Source organism: Colius striatus, chromosome 2, assembly GCF_028858725.1.
Source record: "Colius striatus isolate bColStr4 chromosome 2, bColStr4.1.hap1, whole genome shotgun sequence".
Taxonomy (NCBI): Eukaryota; Metazoa; Chordata; class Aves; order Coliiformes; family Coliidae; genus Colius; species Colius striatus.
In genome coordinates, this window is record NC_084760.1 from 98,807,567 (window position 1) to 98,832,107 (window position 24,541).

Here is a 24,541-nt window from a genome sequence, read left to right on the forward strand (position 1 = left end):
CAAATTTTTAAAGAAACCTAAACAGAAAAACCCCCACATACTATTCATTGCTTAAATTAGTGGACACATGCGCTTTCCCCCTAATCTCATATAATTCACATCAAGTCATCATTTGTAGACCACGAAAAGTGACACACATCTCAATAAATTTCCATTCTCTATCTCAAACTAAGTTATTTTCAGTCTTTCAAAAGCAGAATTTAAAGTGTAAGTTTCTGAAGTACACAAAAGAAGGTAAGAGAAAAAAAAGCTAGTTTCCCCTATTCCAGTCTCCACCCACTACCACACATGCACACTACCACATTCCAACCTGAATCTTTCTACCAGGGTTGGGAGACAGAAATGCTAGCAGCATGAAAAGGCTATTGAGATATGAAACATGAAAGCATCTGTTTAAGAAACACAGTGGCTTCAAACAATAGTATGTTGAACTTCCCTCAATTTAGCAGTAAAAAAACATGCATTATAAGGCTAACTAATAAAGGCCCACAACATCAAAGAACTGAGGATGTGCTCTTAAGTGCTCCAATTTAACACTCTTATTCTCCCACTATAAACTTAGTCTTTACCTAGTAGTCCTAAAAATTGCAACTCAAAAACATCAACAAATTAACAGGATGTCAAGTACAGCATCTAATGGACCACAATCAAAACTTATATAAACTGCAGGCCTGATATGGGTGCTTACATCTTAAAATACCACTCCCGCACATAACAATTAGTCGCGATGACGTACTTAGGAACAAAACCCCCAGGTTGTATGTCACTTAGAAGCTGGAGACAAACCTAAAGATTTATTTTGGCTGAGGGTGGACAGGAAGATACTGTGGATACAGGGATGACTTCATGAATATATACTAACCTCCACTGACATGCACCTCATAAAGTGAGTATTTAGGGGATGACAACATTCGCATGTCTGGTCGAAACTTCTCTGCGAGAGTTTCTATCACATCTTGAGTTGTGGCGGTACTAGAGACACGGATACATTTTGTTGCAAAATTTCCAGCTGCTTTGTCTTGAAAGTAGAACCTCATTACTCCATGAAACTCCAGATCCTGTAAAAAATAAAAATATAAACCTGAGTACTAGGTAACAGTTACAAGGTTCAGAATTCTTTTATTATTTGTTACAAATATATTATGAACTTAGACATTCAGATATCACACTGGTTTTCAAGATGTTGAGGAAAGCAGAATTTACTAACTGGGACACCATAAGCTTGAAGAAACAAGGATATTCTGAAAAAATAAATTAAGTATTCTATATTACTGCAAACATTTAAAACTTGAATATTCAAGTCAGTTTTAATTTAAAGTTATCATCTGGTTTACCTGAAGGACAATTAATAAAAATGTTAAAAAAAAAAAAATCAATCCAGAAATGTATCTTGAAAGTAGTCTCAATGTATTTTTTTATCCAGAGTAGGTCTCTGTATCTCATGTCTGTAAGAGAGCAGGCTAAATGTGCTCAAGGAACAGCAACATGTCCCATAAAAAACAGCTTTCTGTCACAGCAGACCAAACTACTATCTTTTCTCTCCTATTTCTCCCCCTTCATGCATTCCTCTCTCTTATGTTGGCATCTGTTTGTCCCAAAACAGCCTGTTCAGGAAGCTAAATAATTTGTTTGGTTTACATTACATTTTCAGAAAGGTTTGTCTTTGGTACAGCACCCTAAACACTCTGGGAGTAAAGAAAAGCTCCAGTACCAATGCAAGGTGAAAGGAAGAAAGGCAACTGTTAAACAGGTGACTACAGCATATCTGCAACACTGATCTGTTTAAACTGTGTAAGTTCACATCCTCAAATATTTTCCTTAGCTATTAGTCTACTCCAGCTCCACTCCAGCCTACCAAACTACCGATCATGCAGCTCCATTGCTGGTCAGAATACTGACTACAAATTCAAATTTTAGTTCCCCAGTGGTCTCCACCTGGCCAACTTTCATTCCTTGCATAAATGCCACCAGTCATGGGGTCTCACACTCAGGGGAATCAAGAAGATTCAAGTGCCCTAGTTGACATTGCCAAGTTTACTCTAGGGTTTAATGATCATTGCTCCTGTCTTCACTTTCCAGAGGATTTGAAAAAGATACATCCTTAGGAGCCCAGGGCAGTGGTAGATTTCACGCTAAGCATGGCCTCTTCCAAGTACTACAATAGATCACACAAAACACATCACTACGTGCAAAGAACCTGAGATAGTTACTGAAACAAACAAACAACAACAAAAATTCAGAAGGCCCACACAAAAGGAAAAAAAAAAAAAAAGTTAGAACCTACACTAAAGACAAAGATTCCAGTCACCTAGATATACACATAGCAGTAAGCATTGTTCTTCCCAGGGCACTCAAAGGCTGTACCAATACAAGTCAGATACAAATGCACCACAGACCTTGACAATGGCTAGCTTTGATTCATTCTCTGTTATCATCCTAACAGTTATTTTTTCTTAGCCTAATTTGGTGTTCCCACAGAACTATCTATTGTAATCCCAAACTAGTGTTCCTTCCTGCAAGGAGTTACAGCTTCCACATGCCTCTCCAACTGCCATCTCCTCATCCACTCTCGACTTAATTGCAATTATTCAAAAGTGAGTCTCAATTCTTCTACCCTGAACACTTCTGTAACATTTACCACTCACCTCTGAAAACCATACTACCCACTTTATGTCTAGTTATCTAATTATTAACTAATTATCCATGTGAGGATTTTCTTCTCATGCAGAAGGCTACTGAATGACTTCTGCAAAACCTAGCTACTACATAAAGCTCTGTTGACCTTTCCACAACCTATATCATTACCGCGCATCCAGGAATTCTGCACATAACTGTAGTTCCTAATCAGCACAGACAACATCCTGAGTAAACATCCTTTTAATATGTCTCACACTGCATTTATATCCAACAATCTAAAGGTGTCTAGCTAAAGAAGTCATTGCACACCCCTTAGTAAAATTACTCTATCCCTCACTTTCTATAAGGTTACTGGATGAAGACTGTCTGGTTCCAACACTTTGAGTTCATATTGTCCATTTGTTTTCTAAACTCTTAACACATGCTGATTTGTAACTCTGATGAGTTACCCATAAAAGCTTCCCAGCAGGTCAACCTTTCCAAGATTTTCTACAACAAGTACAAAGTTTTTCTGCTATTACCTTATGTTCTGAAAATTCATTTTACATAGTGATCATTACATGACCCTACAGCTTATGGTGGGTTTGCTAATGGGCTGAAAGGTAGTTAAAGACTTCTCCAAATTTATTACTCAAATGATTTTTTTTCTATCGTATGCTTTTATATTCTACTTGCTAAATTGTATCTCCTTAGAGTTTTCCCCATTTAAACACTACTTCAGCTTTCTAATAACTATCTTTGCCATGCCAGCTTCCTTTCACACTTCCCTTGATAACTGGCACGCTTATGGTCTGTACCTCCAGCATGGCATCTTTAATTCTCAGCAGGCATAAGTATTTTGCTACTAGTTGCCTCTTTTAACTTTACCAAGCTTTCTGAGCATAGCTATGCTGTATTCCCAATTGAGTTTGAAAATTTTGTAGTTCCTGCAAGAAAAATTAAGCTAAGTATGCTATGATATCTACTATAGAGAACATTCCTGCAGGTCACATTGAGTCACATTCCACAGACTCTTTCAGACTGATTTAAATGGTTGCCTCTCCTGTAAATGCCCTTTAACTTGATGCTTCACAAAACAGCCATGGCTATTTTTATAAATTATATCTTTATATATTTTTATATTTTGATCTAGTTGTTTGACAGTTGAAAAAGAAAACACATCTCCAGTTCAAAACATATTTAACTTTCTGGCGACATGCTTAACAGTTCAATAACAAACATGCAGAGACCTATGTCACCACTCACAAGGCAACAAGGTAGGCATTACGTTTAAATTTGGATTCTCTATTTTTCACAGGAGAATTTCATGCTCAAGCTCACTCACTTCTGAATTTCTCTGTCAAAACTGCCAGGTAAATTCAATGCAGTTTATTACATAGACCTATGCCAAGAGAGGAAGCTAAAGAATAAAATTCACTAGTCCTAAACTAAATATATACAAAGATCTGTTACTGCCTAACAAATAGTTCTAAGTAGAGAAATCTCCTCAAAACTTTTACAAACCTCTTAAAATCATCTTTCTCTGAAGAATTGCCATTTATAAATTACAAGAAACAAGTTGAAATGTTTTCTGGATTTTAAAATTAATTCATAACTTAAGCATATGAACAGTCTTTTACATTCCTCTTGGGAGTTCATATGCATCACAAGCAATTTTAGTGTCCTCATGTGATCTCATTTTAGGTATTTTATGTATCTGCTGTGCAAGTCCATGACTCCTTATGTAGGTATGTGAGGACACAGAACAATCTCCTGTTACATGAGCACAGCCATTTTTCAGTATATTTTAGTTCTGATCACCTTGACTGCAAAATATTTTAAAAGCATCTAGGTGACGACAGCTCTTCCTAAGCATTTCAAATCATAAAAGTCATTTTATCCTTAAATACAAAACCTAATTATCCCTTCTTACTACTATTAGAAGGATTCAGAGCAGTTACTAGAAGTATATCTAATTCAAAAGAAGTTTCCCATTTATATAATGAAAACTTTCTAGCTAATCTTTGTTTCTCAGTTTTGTAACCTCTTTTTGAGCCTCAGGAAGAAAAACTGAGAAACAAAGATTAGCTAGAAAGTAATTTCTAAGCAGCTGAAGCACTTTTTCATGAAGTCAGTGACAGAGGCATAGTCTCAAAAACAAAAAGAGTGTGTCTTTAGAAAAAGATAATAAAAACACAGGAAAGCATCAGGATGGCACACTTGAAACAACAACTTCACAACAAAAGAAGACTTAAAAATTCTACAAAATCTTGTGACAAGCTTTCATGAAACATTCTTGGAAAATATCTGCGTTCTCAGTGCCATCATCCTCCTCTGACATCCTTCTTGATGACCTCAGACCATCATCAACTGAAAACGCACTACAAAAGCAGGAAGTGAACAGACTTCAGTACAGAAGAGTGTCACACAGATCAGTCACACTTAAAACTGAAAATGTGACATATAAGTTTTCAAAGTGATGTGTTTCATCAAAATGGTTTGATTTTTAAATCCAACTGCCAATTACTTACTAACAAGTAAATGCTTCTGCTTTAAAGCAATAATCAGGAATGATCAAGATAATAACTCATTTGAAGTTATGTTATATAGAAATGCAAATAAGTAAGGGGAGGCAGAGAAGGGCATCTCAAGCTTCCATCTCCAATTACGGTGGCTGGTTACACACACATACTAAAATTAGGAACAGTTATGGAAGACAGCGGTATTAAATACCTATTTGAAAACTCCCACCAAAACTAGGTCCCCTGCAATTATTCAATTATTTTCACACAATAAGAACATAATTAAGAAGAAATATGAAAAACAAGGAGGAGATGAAGACTGTGCTCTAAGTTAAGTTTGAAAAAGCCTGCAATGTAACATGACGAGGTCTGTATCGGGGAAACCTGGACTTCCTGAAGAATCACAAAGGCTTCCGCAAACAAAGCAGCAATAACCAGAAACAGTAATCTATAGCCATGCTCACATATGAGAAAGGAAACCCCTCCTTTAAAGTGTCAGAAAAGGCAATAAGAAAGTATTATGTCAATACGTACACCACGACAATGAATGAGAAGATCAAGATCACAGATCCCACAAGTCAAGAAAATAATACTTGTGCGCTTTTAAACTACTATCCCCCCCATATCCATCATGAAGCAATACATACTTCAATACTTAAGTACACTGTACACTATCCATCTCTTGAGCAGTACAGAATGCACAAATTTCCCTTCAGAAATCCTCATCTGTAACCACCCCACGAGCCTATCTTTGCTCTTTTAGTTGCATTGACAACAGCGTTGCAGAATGCAAGCAGCATTCTGCATAACTACATCTAGAAAATGCCAAAAAAAGAGCTTTAAGAATGTCACATCTTTATTTCTGTCCTATTCAAATACCATTGGCAAAAATCTACAGAAAACTAACTCCTAACTAAGCTGCAATTATTATTCAGGTACACATACTTGTTGCGTGGGAGTTTTGCTAATAGAATATAAATCACAATAAAACCAACCCACAGTGCAACAATTAGAATTAAAGCAAATAGAAGCTGCTATCAAATGAATTCTGGTCATGATATTGACATAAGAGGTCAGCGTAACAACAGTATTATCATTGCAAGACATTCCAAAACAATTACATAATGCCTTTCTACCTGGACGTATTGTCAGACTACAGAGTAAAATGCAATTGCTTCCATTCCTTCTCCAAAAGCTGTAAGTGTGCAAGAAGTCTGTGCAATTCTAATGAATATTATTTTTTTCTAAAGTATTCCTACAAAATTTTAAAATTCAAGTACATTGAACTGCTAAGGGAGAAGGGAGTAAGCACTGAAATTACATGAGGAGGTTTCTAGCATGCATTCTCAGCAGTCTCAACTTGAAACTACAGGATAGACAGTATTTTTGTACACAAACTCTACAGTCAACTATTAAAAACAAATTCTAAATAGCCTTTTTTTGAAAAAAAAACCCTGTTAACTGTAACAAACTGTTTTCCATGTAGTAATGAAAAGCAGTATTCTTGCTCAGCTATAGTTCTTTCGGCATCTTCAATTAAGTACAGCTTCAACATTAAAAAAGGAATACCCTAAATGGTTCCAAGAGAAGAGAGGAAGAATAACACAGGTGAAAAAATAGCTCCTATTAAAAAAAAAAAAAATCGTTTTCATCATCTTTACTTCCTCTTCCAAACTTTTCACCCCTGGATCAACAATGACTTTCCACTACACAATGACTCATTCTGCCACAACAATTTACATACACCATAATGTTCACAGAAGCACTACCAATAGCCGAGCATTCTATCAGAGAGAATTATCAGTAAACCATGACAGGAGTACAACTAAATGAAATCCTCTATTTTACTGAAGAATACTAGATCTTAGCAACCAGTCTCTCTACAATAGGCAACAGAACCTCAAGATTTAAAAGCAAGAGGTATCATAAATATTTTCATATTTGTAAGTGTAATACCACGAAGTTGATGCAAAACCCACTATGGTTGGTAACAAATGTTAGATAAATAAAATCTTAAACTAAGGCCAAAGTTCATGCCCATAAATATAACTAATACCCTAAAAAAGGATTTACTTTCATAAAAGTAGCTTGAATGCTCATGTCAGCCTTGAATTATCACAGATGCAAATATTCTACTGTGCATACTCTATATGCATTCTCCCTCTTTCCAGTTATCTATCTGCCCACATAGCAAGATTAATTAATATAATAATTCTTAGGATGAAACAAACATTACATAATCTTCAGTATCTTCCTGTTGAATTACACCTCACAATCCAAAAAATAAACTTCAAAACAGACTTATCTCCATGAAGTAGATGGACCAGAATATTTCCTGTCTACTTCAAAACAACAACAACAAATAATTCTTTTCAGAATTATATTGTGCCAAAGCCACCAGACTCAGTATGCAGCCATCACTCATGCTTCATTCCAAAAACACTTTTTTAAAGCCTTCTACAAAAGACACTTACACAATGAAGCATCTTCCAGCAAGATACATGACTCCAGAAGCAGCTACCATTAAAAACAAACAAAAATCTGCAATGGGTGCTCCCCAAAACCAGTACAGGTTAACCTTCTAATTCTAATTTTCAAACCTATAGTAGTAACTGATCAACAAAATCTCAACAGCACTCAAAACACACAGCAGCTGTCTGCCACGTGCAGGGTATTTTACTGTTCAGCTGCCACGGACAGCATCATTTAACCTTTCAACTAGTCAGAGAAAGTGTTCTTACAAAAGGAAATCTAGTAGAGTCAACTGAAACACTCTAAACAAAAATATTTTCAATAATGAGCACTACAGTTCTCTAATCATTCATTAAATTAGACTGATTAAATTCAAAATGCAACAAATAAAGCAACAGGAAATTAAATCATACCCTCAGGTTAAATCACACCACTCTTTATAAACTGTATTGGTTTCATTCAGTGACTCTCTCAATATCACAATACTGAGAATCTGGCAGTCACTGTCAATAGATTATTTGAAAATAGGCACAGACACAAAAAAGCTAACAAATAATAACTACTATTATAAAAACATTTTAGGAAGGTGACATGACAGAAAAAATGAAAAGTAATTGACATACACTTGGTGCATCAGAATACCCTGAAACAGCTGTCAGCAACAAAACAAAAATATGGGCAGAGCTCTAGAGCATTTTAAACCAAGTACAAAGCCAGTCAAAACCTAAACAAAGTCTCCCTTGATTTTACATATGTCATCTCTAGATTCAAGTGCAAAAATAACATATAGTAATGGGCATCAAGAATACATTGCTTACCTTTCTACTGTTTACCTACAGTCTGTCACTAAGAGCCAAATGCTCATAAGCAACTCCACAAAACTTCAAAAGAATTAAAGGACAATCTACTATACTCTTCCAAATTTGTCTTTTCCTAAAAATGTTTACATAAATATGAGCTCTCAAAATAACTTAGTGTTAAAGACTGTTCCTTTTAAACACTCTGATTTGGAGGAACAGGTTATCACATCCACCTCAAACCAAAACAGAACAGAAAAATTTTAAGGAGAATGAAAGTTCAGGCACTGGAGGTCTGATTTTTTCCTTGGCATTGCTACTTGATAACAATCTGCAGAGTTGCAATCCCTGTATTTAGCATCTTCGGCCATCAATCAGGCCACAAAAAAGACTGCCTTTACTTGCTGCAGCAAGAAACATGTAGGCACATGGGTCACTTCAAAGCAAGAGAAACACTAGCTGCTGCAGAAAGCACTTCCTCATACCAAGACAATTAGTGCCACCTCCTTCCTTATGCCAGGCACCAGCATCCTGCAACTGTACAGTAACATGAATCAAGTCAACTAACTCAGAAGAGATTACCCCACCACCTCCACCTCAATGTAGAGTAAACTGTCAGTGCTGGCACCTTGTATTAACTTGAAGGAACCATGAAACAGTAACCTCTGCCAAGCTAGGCACTTTATTCTCACTTCTACACTAGCAGCTGCACACGCTGGACCATGCACAGAGATTTTACAGCATTATAAGCCAGCAGGCACTACTTTTTTGTTTATTTCGGTCTATGCTGGCATGGCAGCCTGTTAAGTCTTTGCAGAGGTCAGTCAAGCACAGGACCAAAGAAGGCAACAGAAGTGTCACAGCCAGCAGCTCATCTATCCAACCTAATTTGACTGCTCTCACTTTCATACCTGCTCAGTAGCACAGTATCATCATCATCATCATTTTGTCTGGTTGACTTGACAGCACCCAGGCAACACTTAATTCTGTTTCTGTTTTCTCATGCAGCGTTTATACATTTCTGAAGGCATAGGATCATAGAATGGTAGCATGGTAATAAACTCTTTCTAGGTATAGTGACAATCTCTCTTCCAAAGTGGGGTTTTAAAACTAGAGGCAATCAGGTTACATTTTGAAATATGCAGGTAAAAAGTGAAGACCTTTGTCATTCTTCTGGCATTCCCAAAGCTGACCACAGTTTTATTACAGATGGCACAAATCAAGTTATTACTAACTTTTCCCTCCTAAGTTTCTAGCGTCCAGAAGTACATACACTTCCACAGTGGAAAATAAATCTGTTGTCTTGCCTCTATCTGACCACTTACTGTGGCAACTTCACACTCCCCACATAGGCTGAAGGCTCTATCTAACAATTGAATGATCAATTAAAAACCAAATCTGACAAGCTGGTATGCACACTAACCAATACACAGAGCAGCTCAGAAACTACCCTCACTTCAGCCATCTGACATTCACTCCACAAAGTATTCATTTGTATTTGCTCTCAGCACATCCTGTATACTGGAAATACAGGAAATAAATGCTCACTGCACGACCAAAAAAAAGTGATAACAATAATGCTTTAAATAAACATCCGTCTGGATTAATTTCTTGTAAATAGCACTGCATTTGTACCATTTTAGTATCTGGCTGTAGTATGATGCAACACAGTACCAAAAGAAACCATAAAAATAGGGTCATTTTAAAATAATGCAACCAGGGTCAACGTCATATATTTATTTTTCTGCTGACAAAGCCAGGAAAGACTTACACTCTGCAAAGAAAAACTGTGTTACCTTAGTTTCTCACTCCTGTGGGATGAGGTGGAATCTGCACTGTATAGGGTTAAGATATCCAGCTACACCGACTGAATTACAAAAACTCTGGGTGCTATCTGATACTCTGCACAAAAGTGCTTTGGCAACCAGGCTAATTAGTCAGGAGTTTAAAGTAGGAATGCTAACAAGCTGAACAGGAGACAAGCACCTGATTCTCCTGGAGCAGACAAACTGCAGCAGGAAATCTATTTGAGATGGGAGGGAAGAGACTTAAAAAGAACCCCAAACAATGACAAAAAAGAAAAATCAAAACCCCATACAACACCAAAACGTCTTAGATCTTTCTTTTAACACAAAAAGTATTCTTGACTAGATCAGGACCCAAATGTCCCGCCTCATCTTCTGAGACAGGTCAGATCCACTTAAAAACATTTTAGAGGGAGTACAAAGTATGTACTTCTTTTCTGAGAGACCTTAAAGCAGCTACAGATATGAGGAATTATACAGCCAATAAAAATTTAAGAGGATGATACCTGGCAAAACGCAAACCAGGCAGCCCAACAAGTGATTATTGTGCATGTAGATTTGTGAAGAAAGGGGTCCCAAACAAACAAATAAAAAAACCCCTCTCAATCTGTTTAAGGTGTGGTTAAAAGCTCACTGCCAATTTGACATTACTAAAGGTTTTATAAGCAGGTCAAGATCTTGCCAAAAAGCAATGTGATAGCACAGGAATTGCACCGGAGGGTTGCCAGCTTCATTAACCTCATTACCCATTTCATGACATCAAGAGACACTAACGGTCAACACGTAAATTCATTCCAGTTGCACAATTATCATCATGCTCTCTTGGAATTTGGTCTACAAACATTAAATTCATACATTCCAGTACATATTGATTCAAACCCAATATCTGACTGAATTTCAGAAAGTTATTTTCCAAGTAAATTAGGTTAGTCAAGTAGGTTTGAAGGAATAATACAATTGCAAAATGTAGCCGAAAGCACAATTTTGTTGTAATAAATACTGTGGAAATAAAGGGAGGAAATCAAGCTTCTTTTTGAGCTATTCTTTTTCTGCTCTACCTGAAATGTCCCTTCTTTCCTTTTTAAGGGAAAAAAAGTCCGACTTAAAGCTCTATAATCATCCGCATCTACAATATTAGTTCCACAAAGAAAGGCAAATCCAAAATCTGCACTGTGAAATGTAATTTAGTGAGATAACCATATTATAGCCTAAGATACATAACCACAGTGCTTATATGCAGCTTCAAAAAAGCTATGACATCCTCTAGTTACTTCTACCATACATGCTGAAGACGGATATTTATTCACCACAGATATAGTTAAACAGGTAGTTAAATTTACATATTAAAACGCCACAGTTTAAGCCATGATTAAAAGTATTAACTGTAATCTTTTTGATTATTTAAAAGAAATACTAGGTCCATGCTGCAATTTCCAAACAGGAGTCCAAAACAGTGTGTTTTCAAAAATTCTGTCACTCAAGAACACCTCCAAAAATTATCATTTTGAATGATTTTTTTTTTTAATTATTTAAAGGAATCATAGAATGGTAGGGGTTGGAAGGGACCTTTAGAGATCTAGTCCAACCCCCATGCAGAAGCAGGTTTACCTAGATCAGGTTGCATAGGAACATGTGTACACGGGTCTTGAAGACCTCCAAGTAAACTCCACAACCCCTCTGGGCAGCCTGTGCCAGGGCTCCCTCACCCTCACAGTGATATAGTTGTTTCTTATATTTAAGTGGAACTTTTTGTGTTCCAGCTTCATCCCATTACCCCTTATCCTGTTGCTAGGTACTACAGAAAAAAGGCAAGTCTCAACCTCCTGACACTCACCATTTAGATATTTGTAAATGTTAATAAGATCTCCCCTCAGTCTCCTCTTTTCTAGACCAAACAGCCCCAGTTCCCGCAGCCTTTCCTCATATGAAAGATGTTCTGGTCCCCTGATCATCTTGGTGGCCCTGTGCTGGACTCTCTCCAGAAGTTCTCTGTCCCGTTTGAGCTGAGGAACCCAGAACTAGACACAATACTCCAGATGAGGCCTCATCAGGGCAGAGTAAAGGAGGAGAAGAACCTCCCTTGACCTGCTGACCACACTGTTCTTGATGCATCCCAGGATGCCATTGGCCTTCTTGGCCACAGGGGCACATTGCTGGCTCATGGTTAGCTTATTATCAATCAGGACTCCCAGGTCTCTCTCTCTGCAGAGCTGCTCTCCAGCAGGTCAATCCCCAGCCTGTACTCGTGCATGGGGTTGTTCCTCCCTAGATGCACGACTCTGCACTTGTCCATGTTGAATCTCTCAAGCCGGTCGAGATCCCGCTGAATGGCAGCACAGTCTTCTGGGGAATCAGCCAGTCCTCCCAGTTTGGTGTCATCAGCCAACTTGCTGAGGGTACACTCTGTCCCCTCATCCAGGTCATTGATGAAGATGTTGAAAAAGACTGGTCCACTGGCCACAGGCCTCCAACTTAATAACTTCTTAAAACTTATGAATCAGCTTATTAATGTTCTTAGTTATCTTAATCTTAGTTGAGAGGACTACCAAGGCCACAGGTAGCTTGAGGGGGAGGAAAAAAAAAAAGAAAAATCTTTACAGTAGTTCTAATACTTTGGTAATATGTATCTGTTGATAGCCTTCTTGTATTATTCAACACCTAATCTGCTGTATAATGTTTGGTAACAACTTCATCAAGCACTGTGTTTGGTTGATGACATCCAGCTTCAGTTAGTTGCATTTAAAAACAACTGCTGACAACTAAAAAAAGGTTTTTCTGCTGACACATCATATACAGTATCTTCAGACCGATAGTGATTTTGCACTCAATGTTTTGTAAAGCTCCCTATTCTCATACTACAAACAAATTCATCTATTCTAACACAAAAGCCAGTTCAAAGTACTCCTAGACACATAAACAGATTTCTTACTAATTTGCTTGCACAACCAAAATATTGCTTTGGTTCTGATTTTACTTCCTCTATTTATGTGAAAGGGATGATATTATGTAGCTATCAACATAACAATACACCTTTATGCTTTGCACTTGAGTTGGCACCCTTCTCATGAAGAAGCATTTTATCCTCCTATTACCTACCTATTTCCTTTTCTGCTAGGGTTTGGACCCTTGCTGCCATCTACAACCATCTATTCTACCAGACTAGAAGGCAAGCTCATAGGCTGAAAGGTTTTGCTTTGTAAATAGGTTCATCTAACAAGAAGATCTCTATCTATACCCTAACATGCTGTCTTCTTTCATGTATCCTCCATGTCAGTATTATTAGAACAGAACACTCAATGTACTACTCACACAGACATGGGAATAAATTCCTTGTAAGTCCCTAATTGCTGATTCCTGCAAGACTACATCAGAAAGAAAATTACATGTCCTGTTTCTACATGGCAGCTAAGGAGAGTATGACATTAAGCTAACCCCATGGCAACAAGCAGTTACATTTGAAGGGGCTTTCCCTCTCCTAAGTTGCCCCCCTCCAGATATGTGTCACTTCAACTGCTTCAACACAAGCATTTAGGTGAACTCTAATGAGCTACTTTAGAGAAAAACCCAAGAAGAATTAATCCCAGTCCCCCAGCTTTCTTAAGAACTTCACCATGGAGTCACGTAAAACCCGATGCCAGCATAAAGAAAGGATTAAAAGAAACACTGAAGAGAGGGTGAGGGGAGCACTCTTTTGCCGCTAGAACTCCATTTTACTAGCTTAAGCTGTAAATATGAAATCTCATTCTCATACTTTTGCCCTGTGTAGCTACTGGCACTCAATATAAAACTAAGAAGAATAATTTACGGAATTAAGGAACACCTCTATGGATCCAGAACTCTGACCAACTGGGCACAAGTTAGAGGCCAGCTTTAACCACATCTAGCAGTGATAAAAATCAGGTATTTCACCATTCCTATCTAATCATCCATTTCACTTGTCTAAGGCTCAACGACAAAACACTGTGAAAGTAATACAGTATTTGAAACTCAGTATAAAAGGCCTAAGAAAGGCTATTAAAATAAATCCAGGCTTTATTTCAATTAGTAAATCACTTAACTGAGAAGTCTTAATTTGTTTATAATACTAGAAGACATAAGATCTCACGACTAAGAGTAGAACTGCATAAAAATAAATACAGCTTTCTATTACGTCAATTAAAAACAACTAAATAATAACTAAAGTTAACTTTAGTTAATAGCTAGAGTTACCCAATACCAAAGCAATGTTATTTTCCACTGCAATTATTGTTTTCCTAAAACATCAGGAGCACCTGAGTACAGAGAACATTAGAGCTACAATCACCAGCTACTAACACTGGCCTCTAAAGTATTTTTCATTAAAGTAGGAATTACACAAATGGTTGCGGAATTCCTCAGTGGTGCCAAGAGACTTTCTGTGAAACACATCATCAGATGTTGTCTACACACAAACCCTGACAGAGTTTTAACAGCCCTGAGAGTTTCAAACGTCCTGCTGAGATCACAGTAGCATCATTTCAACAGAACAGGCTAGAAGCAAATAAGCAAATTTAATTTAAGAGAGCGAGATTTGAGCAAGTGCTCATAATTAAGAAAGTCAGTCCAGAGACAGGGTGGATTACATATGTTTAAAAAAGTTCAATTAAATCTGTTAAAAGTATCATTTAATTATGTCACCAAATAGTCATTAAAACAAAGAAGTACTCTAAAGGACCTCATAACTATGGAAAGTAAAAAGCTATTCTTTCTAACTGCAGCATTTCAGCCATTTTTCTCTCCTACAGCTTCAGAATATTTAATTCCAGCTCAGGACAACAATGCAAATTCAGCGACTGTGAGTAATCACCAACATTATTCCCAATAGAGGAAACAGCAGTTGACCACTTTATTAGATAGGAAGCTCCTCATTTCCTTTGCAGTTCTCTTCATAATAGCACAAATAAACTAGAAACGGGTATCACGTGGTACAAGCAAAAAGACCAATTTCAGTGACTTTCTGTCAAAATTAACTTGGTCAGAAATCATCATTAATTTTTCAAACAATTGAGCTGAGATCTATGCCCATTGAAAAAAAAGTCTGGGTTATTTCACAATTGTTGATCTTGCCCTCTCAAATATTTTGGACTTGAGTCTCTAATTAGATTAAGTGTTCTGTTCAAGACTATTCTATTTTCAAACAATATCAAGACAGTTCTTTTCCCCACTCATAAACACTGATACTTCAGTATTTCTTCGAAATGATATAAAGGACCTTGGAATATCATTTTGTTATAATATCAGGTAAGATTAAGAACCTGTCTTCACTTTTAGTCATGATGTGGGGTTGAAAAGTAATTATGGGATTGATTCATTTGATTAAGTGCTCAAAATTTTAAGTTAGCAGAGTTACTTGATCACTTCTCTCATTTAAGCATCAGAACAAATCTACTCCAATAGAGCAGCAACTTAATCAATATTGCTCCATCATTTTGTAGTGGCTTGCTCCTTGTTTCACAAATATTTGCCACTGGCCGCTTACAGAAGGAGGAAGTTTCAGTGGGCAGGTCAGTCAGGTCACCAGTTACAAAACTGGGTGTGTGGAGTTGGGAGGAGATAGGAAAAACAGAAAGATGACTGAAAAGTTGAATGCTTTGTCATCACACAAGCATCCTTCACATTACTGCTTTTGTCCTCACCCATCCTATCCACCCCTGGTCTGGAACAGGCTTAAAAATAAACAGTACATTTCTGTATTTGCTTAGACAAGGCGGCAGCTTCATTCCTAAAACTGAGAGAGCAGATGGTTACAGACTTTACAGAATACAACTCAATAGCTCCTTCAAGAGTTTGTTCATTCAACATTAAGGCTTCACATTGTCATAACACAGGCAGTTTCTCTCCACAGCACACTGCTGTTGCTAGGTTCAGCTTAACAGCTTCCATTTAGGAAAAGAGATTTCTGGAAAAATTTCTTCTTTCAGGAACTCCAGATTGTGATCTCTGAAGTTCTGGGACAAACCAGTCCTCAACTGCTGATTTCCCAGAACGCACAATAAAAATTCCTAGCCATGTTTTTTAGGTGGAAATCCTAACACACAGATATGGAACCCAGGGTTATCGGCTGAAGTGGTAACTTAGCTACTTAAGAATGGGTAGCAATCTTTCATCAAAACAAATCCCAACATAGAATGCAGGAAAGGTGATTTAAAGCTTTGTTGAAATTTAACACCAATATATAAATTTAATGTTGAGGTTTTGGGGGTTTGCTTACTTGGTTTATTTTGATTTTGAATTATTGCTATGTTAATAGTGCCTTGGAACATTTACAGAATTAATAGATTAATACTACCCAAGTTCAAAATAGTAATTTAAATTTTAATGGTAAAAATGCCTCACCGAAGCAACTAATAATAATATTGAGCATCTGTGGCCAAATGAGATCACAGTCTGCTTTCAAACTAGTACTTCAGCATTTCTTCCACCAAAAATGGTACCCTATCAGCACAGCTACATTTCCATGCAATTGATATCATCTCCATATCTAACCAACTATACTAGCTGATTTGAAGTTTTGGCATCAGAAAAGATCTTTCTGTGGTCAAAAATAATGTTTCATAGATAAAACTTTTTGTTTCTAAAAATCACAAATGCAAGACATTTGCAGCTACCATTTGCCCCAAGGAATGTATGCTCTTAAAACTTATTTTTTAGGCATCACCAAGACCCATATCACAATGGCAGAATTCAGAACATAAAGAACATGAGGTTCAGTGCAAAGAATTTAATTAGCCAACACACTGTACTACACAAAATGTGGTATTATAAAGCTAATAATAAACAGGAGTGAAAGCAAATATTATTCACAATAAACATACATCCACAAAAACAATCCAGCACAACTCATCCACTTCCAGTATCTGTTTCAACAACTGATAGAGATGTGTGATCTGGAGGAGGAAACAGGAGAAGAAAAGAGGAACAAAAACAAGTGGAATTTACACAAGTTCTAATCATTTCTTATCCCGCAGTATGAGGACCTCATCCCCCCACAATCCATCACATAAGTAAACTATGTTACTTTAACATATGCCGGACTCAAAGGCCATGTAAATCAATCCTGAAACATTAAGGTACTTTCAATCATAAAAGCCATTATAATGGGGTAAAAGAACGCTGCACTCAACTCCAAAATGGGTCTAAGCATCTCAGTATTCAAAGCACTGAAGCACTTGTCTAAACGTTTTGCCAGAGGAAGCTCTACCAGGTGGGGGGTTGTTTTTCAGGTGTTTTGTTTGAGGTTTGTTTGGGTTGTGGTTTGTTTTTGGGTGGGTGGGGAGAGGAATTGAGCAGATTTTTAATTCCTTGGAATTCAATGAGGACAAATGCAAACTCTTGTCCTTTAAGGGAATAATGTCTTGCAACAACACAGGCTCAAGAATGACTGGCTGGGGAGAAGCTCTGTTATAAAGGACCCCAGGATCTTGGTGGAGAGCAAATTGAAGAAGACTGAGAAGCATGTCTTGACAGCAAAGAAGGTCAACTCATCCTGAGATGTATTAATAGGAGGAATACAGGCTTTAGATCATGAAAAATAATTTTCTTCTTCTACTCATCAGTCCAGTTTTTGTCCACCAATATAAGGACAGAGGGTCCCTCTCTCAACGGAAGCTCAACAGACAGCCACAAGACAGTCAATAGGCTAGAGAACTGTCTTAGGAGGAGACATGGAACTGGGTTTGTTCCTCCAGGAGAAGAGACAGCTTTGGGAAGACCTACAAAGCAGCCCACAAAATCTGCACAGAGGCCATCAAGAAGATGCAGTAAAGATCTTCACAGCAGTGCATGGTGACAGGACAAGAGTTAATGGATGTAAGTTGAAACAATAAAGACCTTTAAACTGGATATAAAGAAAAGCTTTTTTACTATCAGGACAGTCAAGCAGTGGAGGAAGCTACACAGACAGATTGTGTAGTATCTAGTCTTCAGGTGTTTTCAAGACCTTACCAGGTAAAGCCCTGAGAGGTCTAAGGGCTGATCTTGCTTTGAGCAGGAGTTTAGACAAGAAGCCTCCTGAGGTCTCTTCTGAACCAAACTATGGCTTGATCTTATTTAAACATCTATAGAGAACAGGCCAATTGACTTTCCAAGACTATTCGCCTATAGAAAACAGTAATTATTACATCAGTCAGGCACACACAAACCACCACCAGCCTCCCCAATTGATCCATCTAGGTTCACAGGATAATTCAGAGAAAAGGAACTTTGGGAGTTTCCAATACAACCTCCTGTTGAAATAAAGGCTATCTTAAGGTCCGATCAGGCTACTTGAAGCTTTATCCAGTCTGATCTTCAAAATTTCTATGGACAGAAACTGTACAGCTTCTCTATGCAACCCATTCCACTACCTTACTATTCACTGGCATTTGAAAAGTTCTATTTTGCAGAACACATTTGTAATTAGCAAGTTGTATCATAGTTTCACTTGTAACATAGATAAAGTCAAGGTCCCTTCCAACCCTTAAGATTCTGTGATAAAGTGAACTGGAAGCCCAAAAATAATATTATTGGACAAACCACTGAATAGCATCTCTAAAGTGAGCTTGCTTAGTCCATTCACCAGCACAAAATATTAAGACTAGTTGTTAACTCATTTTCCCTCTAAGAATACAAACCAATATTTTATAACATAAATAGATCGTCGGTAATTTTAAGCATGATTCTTTTAACATATAAACCCTGTTCATTCTTTGAGAAAGATTATACAACCAAAATGTAATGAAATATCAGAAAAAGCAAGACACTGAAATTTTAGACAAGGACTTGGAAGAGTCTTTCATAATAATCAAAATATTCCTCACCCTCCGCATATCCTCAAACAGATAAGATTTCTTTGGGTTGTGTATGTTACTTTTGAATATAGCTGTGTCCTGAAGTTCCAGACAGCATCTGAGTGCAATAGGGGAAGTGGTTCATCACCCTCAATACCGATTTGTTGCAATCCCCTAGTTGCTACAGGGTATGTGGGGCATGGGAGAGTAAGAGTAGGAGGAAATATTAATAATAATAATAATTACATGCTAACCACAGCAGTAAAACTTAATTTTGAGGAGAACACCACAAAACAACAGAACATCAGAAGAAATCAAATTCATAAAGCAGGAACGAAAGGAAAGTGAGGTAGACCAAAACAAAAGAGAGATCAAGAAAAGAATGAAAAACATTGGTTTAATTACATTAACAGTATAGTTTCAAAACTTCTCAATTGTTCACTTCATACAAGGAGGGAATGAGGCCCAAATAGTATCTAATCTTCAGACATTAAGAGAAGCCTCTTTTTGTCAGTGTTCTCATGAACAAAACTCAACATTAAATAAGATGCAAATCAACAAAATAGTTAAAGGATCAGCCTTCCTCTTGCTCACTTGAAAAAAACAATAGGAAAGAAGAAAACAGTCCTATTCTAAAGAGAAAAATGCACTTGGGGTTCACCTTATCAATCTCAAAATCTCCTTTATTTCAACCTGCAGATGACAGATTTCCTGAACTTAATTTAGTTGGCACACTAGTATACAAAATTTTCTACGTGTCATTAGAATTCTACCTGTATGACAATGGAGATATTGTCTATATTACAAAGGTCTAGGATCTGCATCATGTGAATTTGTCCAACTAGACTAAAAATTAAAATTTTCATAATTATCATGAATAACTTAATGATCAAAACTTCTCAAGTAAATATTCACTCTTGCTGAGAGTACCAGCCTAAGAACTCACTGTAAAACTTGGTCTACATCTACATCATTTCCAAACTGCAATCTGCATCCCCAGAGCAGTTGAGAAGACCGCTCCTCCACAAGAGTAGGCTAAACTCATGTCACTGACTCTACTTTTAACATATGGATCACTTTGTCATCTTTTGAGAGCAACTTTGTATTTAGTAGTGGCTATCAAGCAATCACTAAATATCTGAAAGGTATGTACGTCCACAAAATCACACAGACAGATCTCTCCATGGTCCTCCAAGAAGTTTGAAAATTCTCAATGTGGAAGGCATATGGGTAACTATGTCAAATCAATTCATATCAGTTTCTTTTCAAATTATGTTATGCAATAATGTTTTCACGTCAAGCAGAGAAGAACAATTGTTCTTCTTCATCTTTGTTTTATAGCTTCCAAATGGATGTTCAAGAGCATTTCAGGCCCCAAAGTTACAGCTCAGCAAATTACATTTTTTTTTTTTAAAAAAAAGGTTATATACAGAAGAAATTACTAATAATGACACTGACTTATTAGTTTGACTACTTATAGAAGAATCATATTTTTAGTTTTTTGCCCTGAAATCAACCTGCCATACAGTGAAAAACACTTTTGAGCCTTTGATCATGTATCTCAATTTGTAACTTGGTCTTGACAACCTATAAACACTTTTCCCTCTCAAGATGTTAATTTCTAGTGATGTTACCTCCACAAGGTCTTCAGTCTAAAATTTTAAGCTATGTAATGTCTCAAATTTGAGAGGTAAAAAATAAACAGAAATAAAACATTTTTCCCTAAAGCCAAATTTTACAGTGGCTCTGCTGAACAACAAAAACTAGCAAGCACAATTTTCTCTGTAAGGACATAGGTCTCCCTCTTGCAAGCTGTTCTGTTCAGACAGACCTCTACTAATAAAGTGAGACGGACTAAATTTGCAACATCAGAGTCAGTAATGGTAATTTCAGCATTCATTCATTTTTAAGCTGTGATCAAGAACTTCTAAGCTCAGACATGCAACTCCTCCCTGTGCCACAGGCTACTCACTCATCATCATCAGTGATGTTTACATGACTAAGCAATGAAAATTTTTGTGCTTGTTTCAAGAAGAAAGTGATCTCAAGGAGCAGATTATGGCAATAATCAAGTCCAGACCAGATATATTTTTATTAAAGCAGTGCAAAATTGTGGGCTTTTACTAAAACTTGTTTACTACTTAAAACCCACCAATATTCTGGAATATATTTTAGTTTAAGGAAAAATAAAAGCTTGAAATGTTTTCCAGTCTGAAAATACAATCTAAGCCTTTCAATATGAAGTAAATTTTCTTTTGCAACATTTTTCTGTAATCTGCCTCATATATACAGAAAAAAATATATCTGATCTAAAAAAAAACAAAACAAAACCAAAAACACAGAATAACAAAGCAAAAAGCACTTCCTCAGTCATGAATCCACCCATGAACATTCTAATTTCACCCTTCAAATGACATTTGATTTCCAAAGGCGTTATGTTTTAAAAAGCACTACCAGATCTACTTTAAGGATTTATTCTAGAAGACAACAAATTACTGGTTTTCTCACATAGCACCAGTTAAATACAGCAGCAGAGTTCAGTTTTGTTATCAGGACTTTCCAGAAGAAAGTGTTTGCCAATGTACAGTACATGAACGATTCTCAGCGAATCCAGTCTTTTTGCCCAGCAGGTAGTTTTGCAGCCAGTGACATGGCTTGTATGCTTAGTTAATGTCATCTAAAAAATTCCCATCTTTCACTTGTCATCACTGCATTGAAAGAAAAAACCTACCAGAAAACAAATTTGTTGCCTAGTTTGAAGAGGTGTTTTGCTCTAAAATGTAATTCCGTCCAATAACCTAACTTATCAAGGGACTTGTCATTTCAGTGGCACATGGACCAAGGACAAATTACAATACAAACATTAATGCAGATGATTAACCATGAACAGGAATATTTCGAGTTTAAACAGGCTCAGATTACAAAAGCATTTAGCATTTAGTTTGGCTTACTCAATACATTAAAACATTGTTAAGGATGGCACAAGTGACACTACCATGCAAGATTTCAAGTATATTCTGACTCACCATGAAACAATTTAGGCTTCAATTGGTGATACTACCCAAAGAATCTTTGCAACAAATCAAGATTAACATAGCTGAAAAGTTACATCAAAACCAGTTCTAGCCTTTTATTAGTGAGGGAATGTCGGAAGAATAGGAAAAGATGATATGTCACCCCCACTACTCCCCCAAAAAAACACTCAAAAATCTGTCAAGAAGCAAAGACTGCAGTATGCAGAAGTAGAATGGGATTAAAAATATAGGAGTCTCTAATCCCTTTTCCTTGTATTTAATTAACAACCAATAATGTCTCCCAGTGTAATGTTTGTGCTGGCTGAGGTTTTGTTTCTCTACTACTGTGGATAATAAATTTCAAGTCTTATTTGTACAAAAATATTTTATTTTTACAGAAATTAAAACAAACAAAAAACCCAAGCAAACAAAAAAGTGAAAATTCCATACCTTCTTAGTTAACACCATATTATCTGTGGTGTGAAATTTTTATTATTATCCACAATGAGAAGCAAGTTTTCCCAAGTAATTAATTGATAAACATTTTTTTAACTTGTAAATGATTCGAGGATTTTTAATTTCTTCTGTATTCTGAATTCACTTTAAAACAAATTTGTGTTTTATTGACATTCTTTATTAACAGTTTAGAAGCTCCCTAGTGGTTTGAATACCAAAAAGTTAGACATATGGAAAAGTTTTGACCTTGATGAATAATTTAAGTTGCCTACTTAGTGCAATGACGCATTCTCATGGAGATTTGATACTGAAGTACTTTTGAAACAAACAAAAATAAAATAATTCAAGTTTTCTATGAAGATACATAATCTATTTCTTGCTGTACACAGGTACCAAATAGAAGAAAAGGGCATTCACTCTATATCGTACAAGTCAGCTTAAGATTTAATCTGTGGGTGGAGTGGTAGTGGTGCTGTATGACATCCTAAATGTGAGTAACTTCCCTCTGCCCTACATTTTATAAGGTGAAATCTCAAATTAGCATGACCCAGCAAATAGCAAACTGCATACCTGTGTAAAAACCTGGCTTCTCTTTCTGGTTCTGTAGTAACCAAATTTAAAACACAGTTTCCAACACATTATTTCATGTATCTGCATCACTGTTTTCCCATCCCACTCTCTTGGTGAAATACAAAATTGAGAATGCTAAATGCCTTTATGCCTTTTATACAGATACAAGACAGTTTAAGAGGTTGAAATTACACATAAGTAAAAGTGTGATCTACATAACTTCATCTTAATATTGTCTTACAGAAGCACTTTAACAAAAAAAAAAAAATTAAGAATCAAGTAATATCACTTGTTTCCAAATATTTTTCATTGAATATTGCTTGCTTTCAAGCATTAGACTCAAAATTGCTCACTATATATAAAACTTAACATGTATGTTCTACTCACAAAACTGGTTTAGATCAATGATCAATGTAAAGAAAAAAACCAAAAATCATACTACCATGCTATTTTGTACTGGTGTATATAAACAGGAAAGGTCAACAATATAAAAAAAGTCCCTTTCTAAACTTGTCAATTTTTTTTTTACATAGATCTCACATATGTGAACATGTAAAGAAGTTTTTGAAATAAACTAAACACCAATTAAAAAATTGTCAGCTGCAGTGGGTTGGTGCAGTCAGGCTTTGGTAGTGGGGGACTACAAGGGTGGCTTCTTCAAAAAAAAAAAAAAAGAGCTAGTAGGAGTTTCCCCTGTAGCTGATAGTGGCAATGCCAGTTGGATCTGAGATAGACCTGCCGCTCCACAGTCAATTACCAAGAGGTAACACCTCTGTGATTAACATTTGGGGATGAGGAAGAAGTTGTTGCACAGATGCTGAACAGCAGCAGCAGCAGAAGGGAAGTGAGAATGTGATAAACAACATCTCCACAGACACCAAAGCCAGCGGAGAAGGAGAAGGTGTCCAGGCACTGGAAGAGAGATTACCCTGCAACCTGTGGGACCGTGGTGAGACAGGTCCTGCCCTTGCAGTCCATGGAGGTCCACAGTGGAGCAAGTGTATGCCTGAAAGGCAACTTGTAACCCCACGGAAAGCCCATGCTGGAGCAAGATTCTGACAGGACCTGTGAACCCACGGAAAGAAGAGCCCACGCTGGATGAAGTTTACTGGCAGGACTTGTGATCCTGTGAAGGACCCATTCTGGAGCAGTCTGCTCCTGAAGGACTGTTTCCTCTGTGGATGAGACCTGCACTAGAGCAGTTTGTGAAGAACTGCAGCTTGTGGGAAGGACCCACATTGGAGAAGTTGTGTGGAAGACTGTCTACTGTGGGAGGGACTCCATGCTGTGGCAGTGGGAAGTGTGATGATTCCTCTCCCTCAGAGGAAGCAGTGGAAAAGTCCATCTGTGATGAACTAACTACAGCCCCCATCCCCTGTGCCTCTCGGGGGGAAGGAAGGAGGCAGAGACCCAGAAAGAAGGGAGGGGTGGGGAGAGGTGTTTAAAGATTTAGGTTTTATTCCTCACTTCCCTACACTGTTTTGATCGACTGTTAATAAATCA

The 24,541-nt window shown here is 37.0% G+C and overlaps 1 protein-coding gene across 16 annotated transcripts in view; it reads right to left on the bottom strand.

The window, feature by feature from the left end:
* AFDN (afadin, adherens junction formation factor) overlaps window positions 1–24,541 on the bottom strand; it is a 122,315-nt gene that overhangs the window by 88,930 nt on the left and 8,844 nt on the right. For all 16 annotated transcript variants that reach the window (XR_009818328.1, XM_061991587.1, XM_061991584.1 and 13 more), the window contains exon 2: window positions 863–1,058. Coding sequence is in view for 15 of the 16 variants with exons in the window: in XM_061991587.1 (XP_061847571.1) it covers window positions 863–1,058 (196 nt within the window). In the remaining variant the exon portion in view is untranslated. The remainder of the gene's footprint in view (window positions 1–862; window positions 1,059–24,541) is intronic.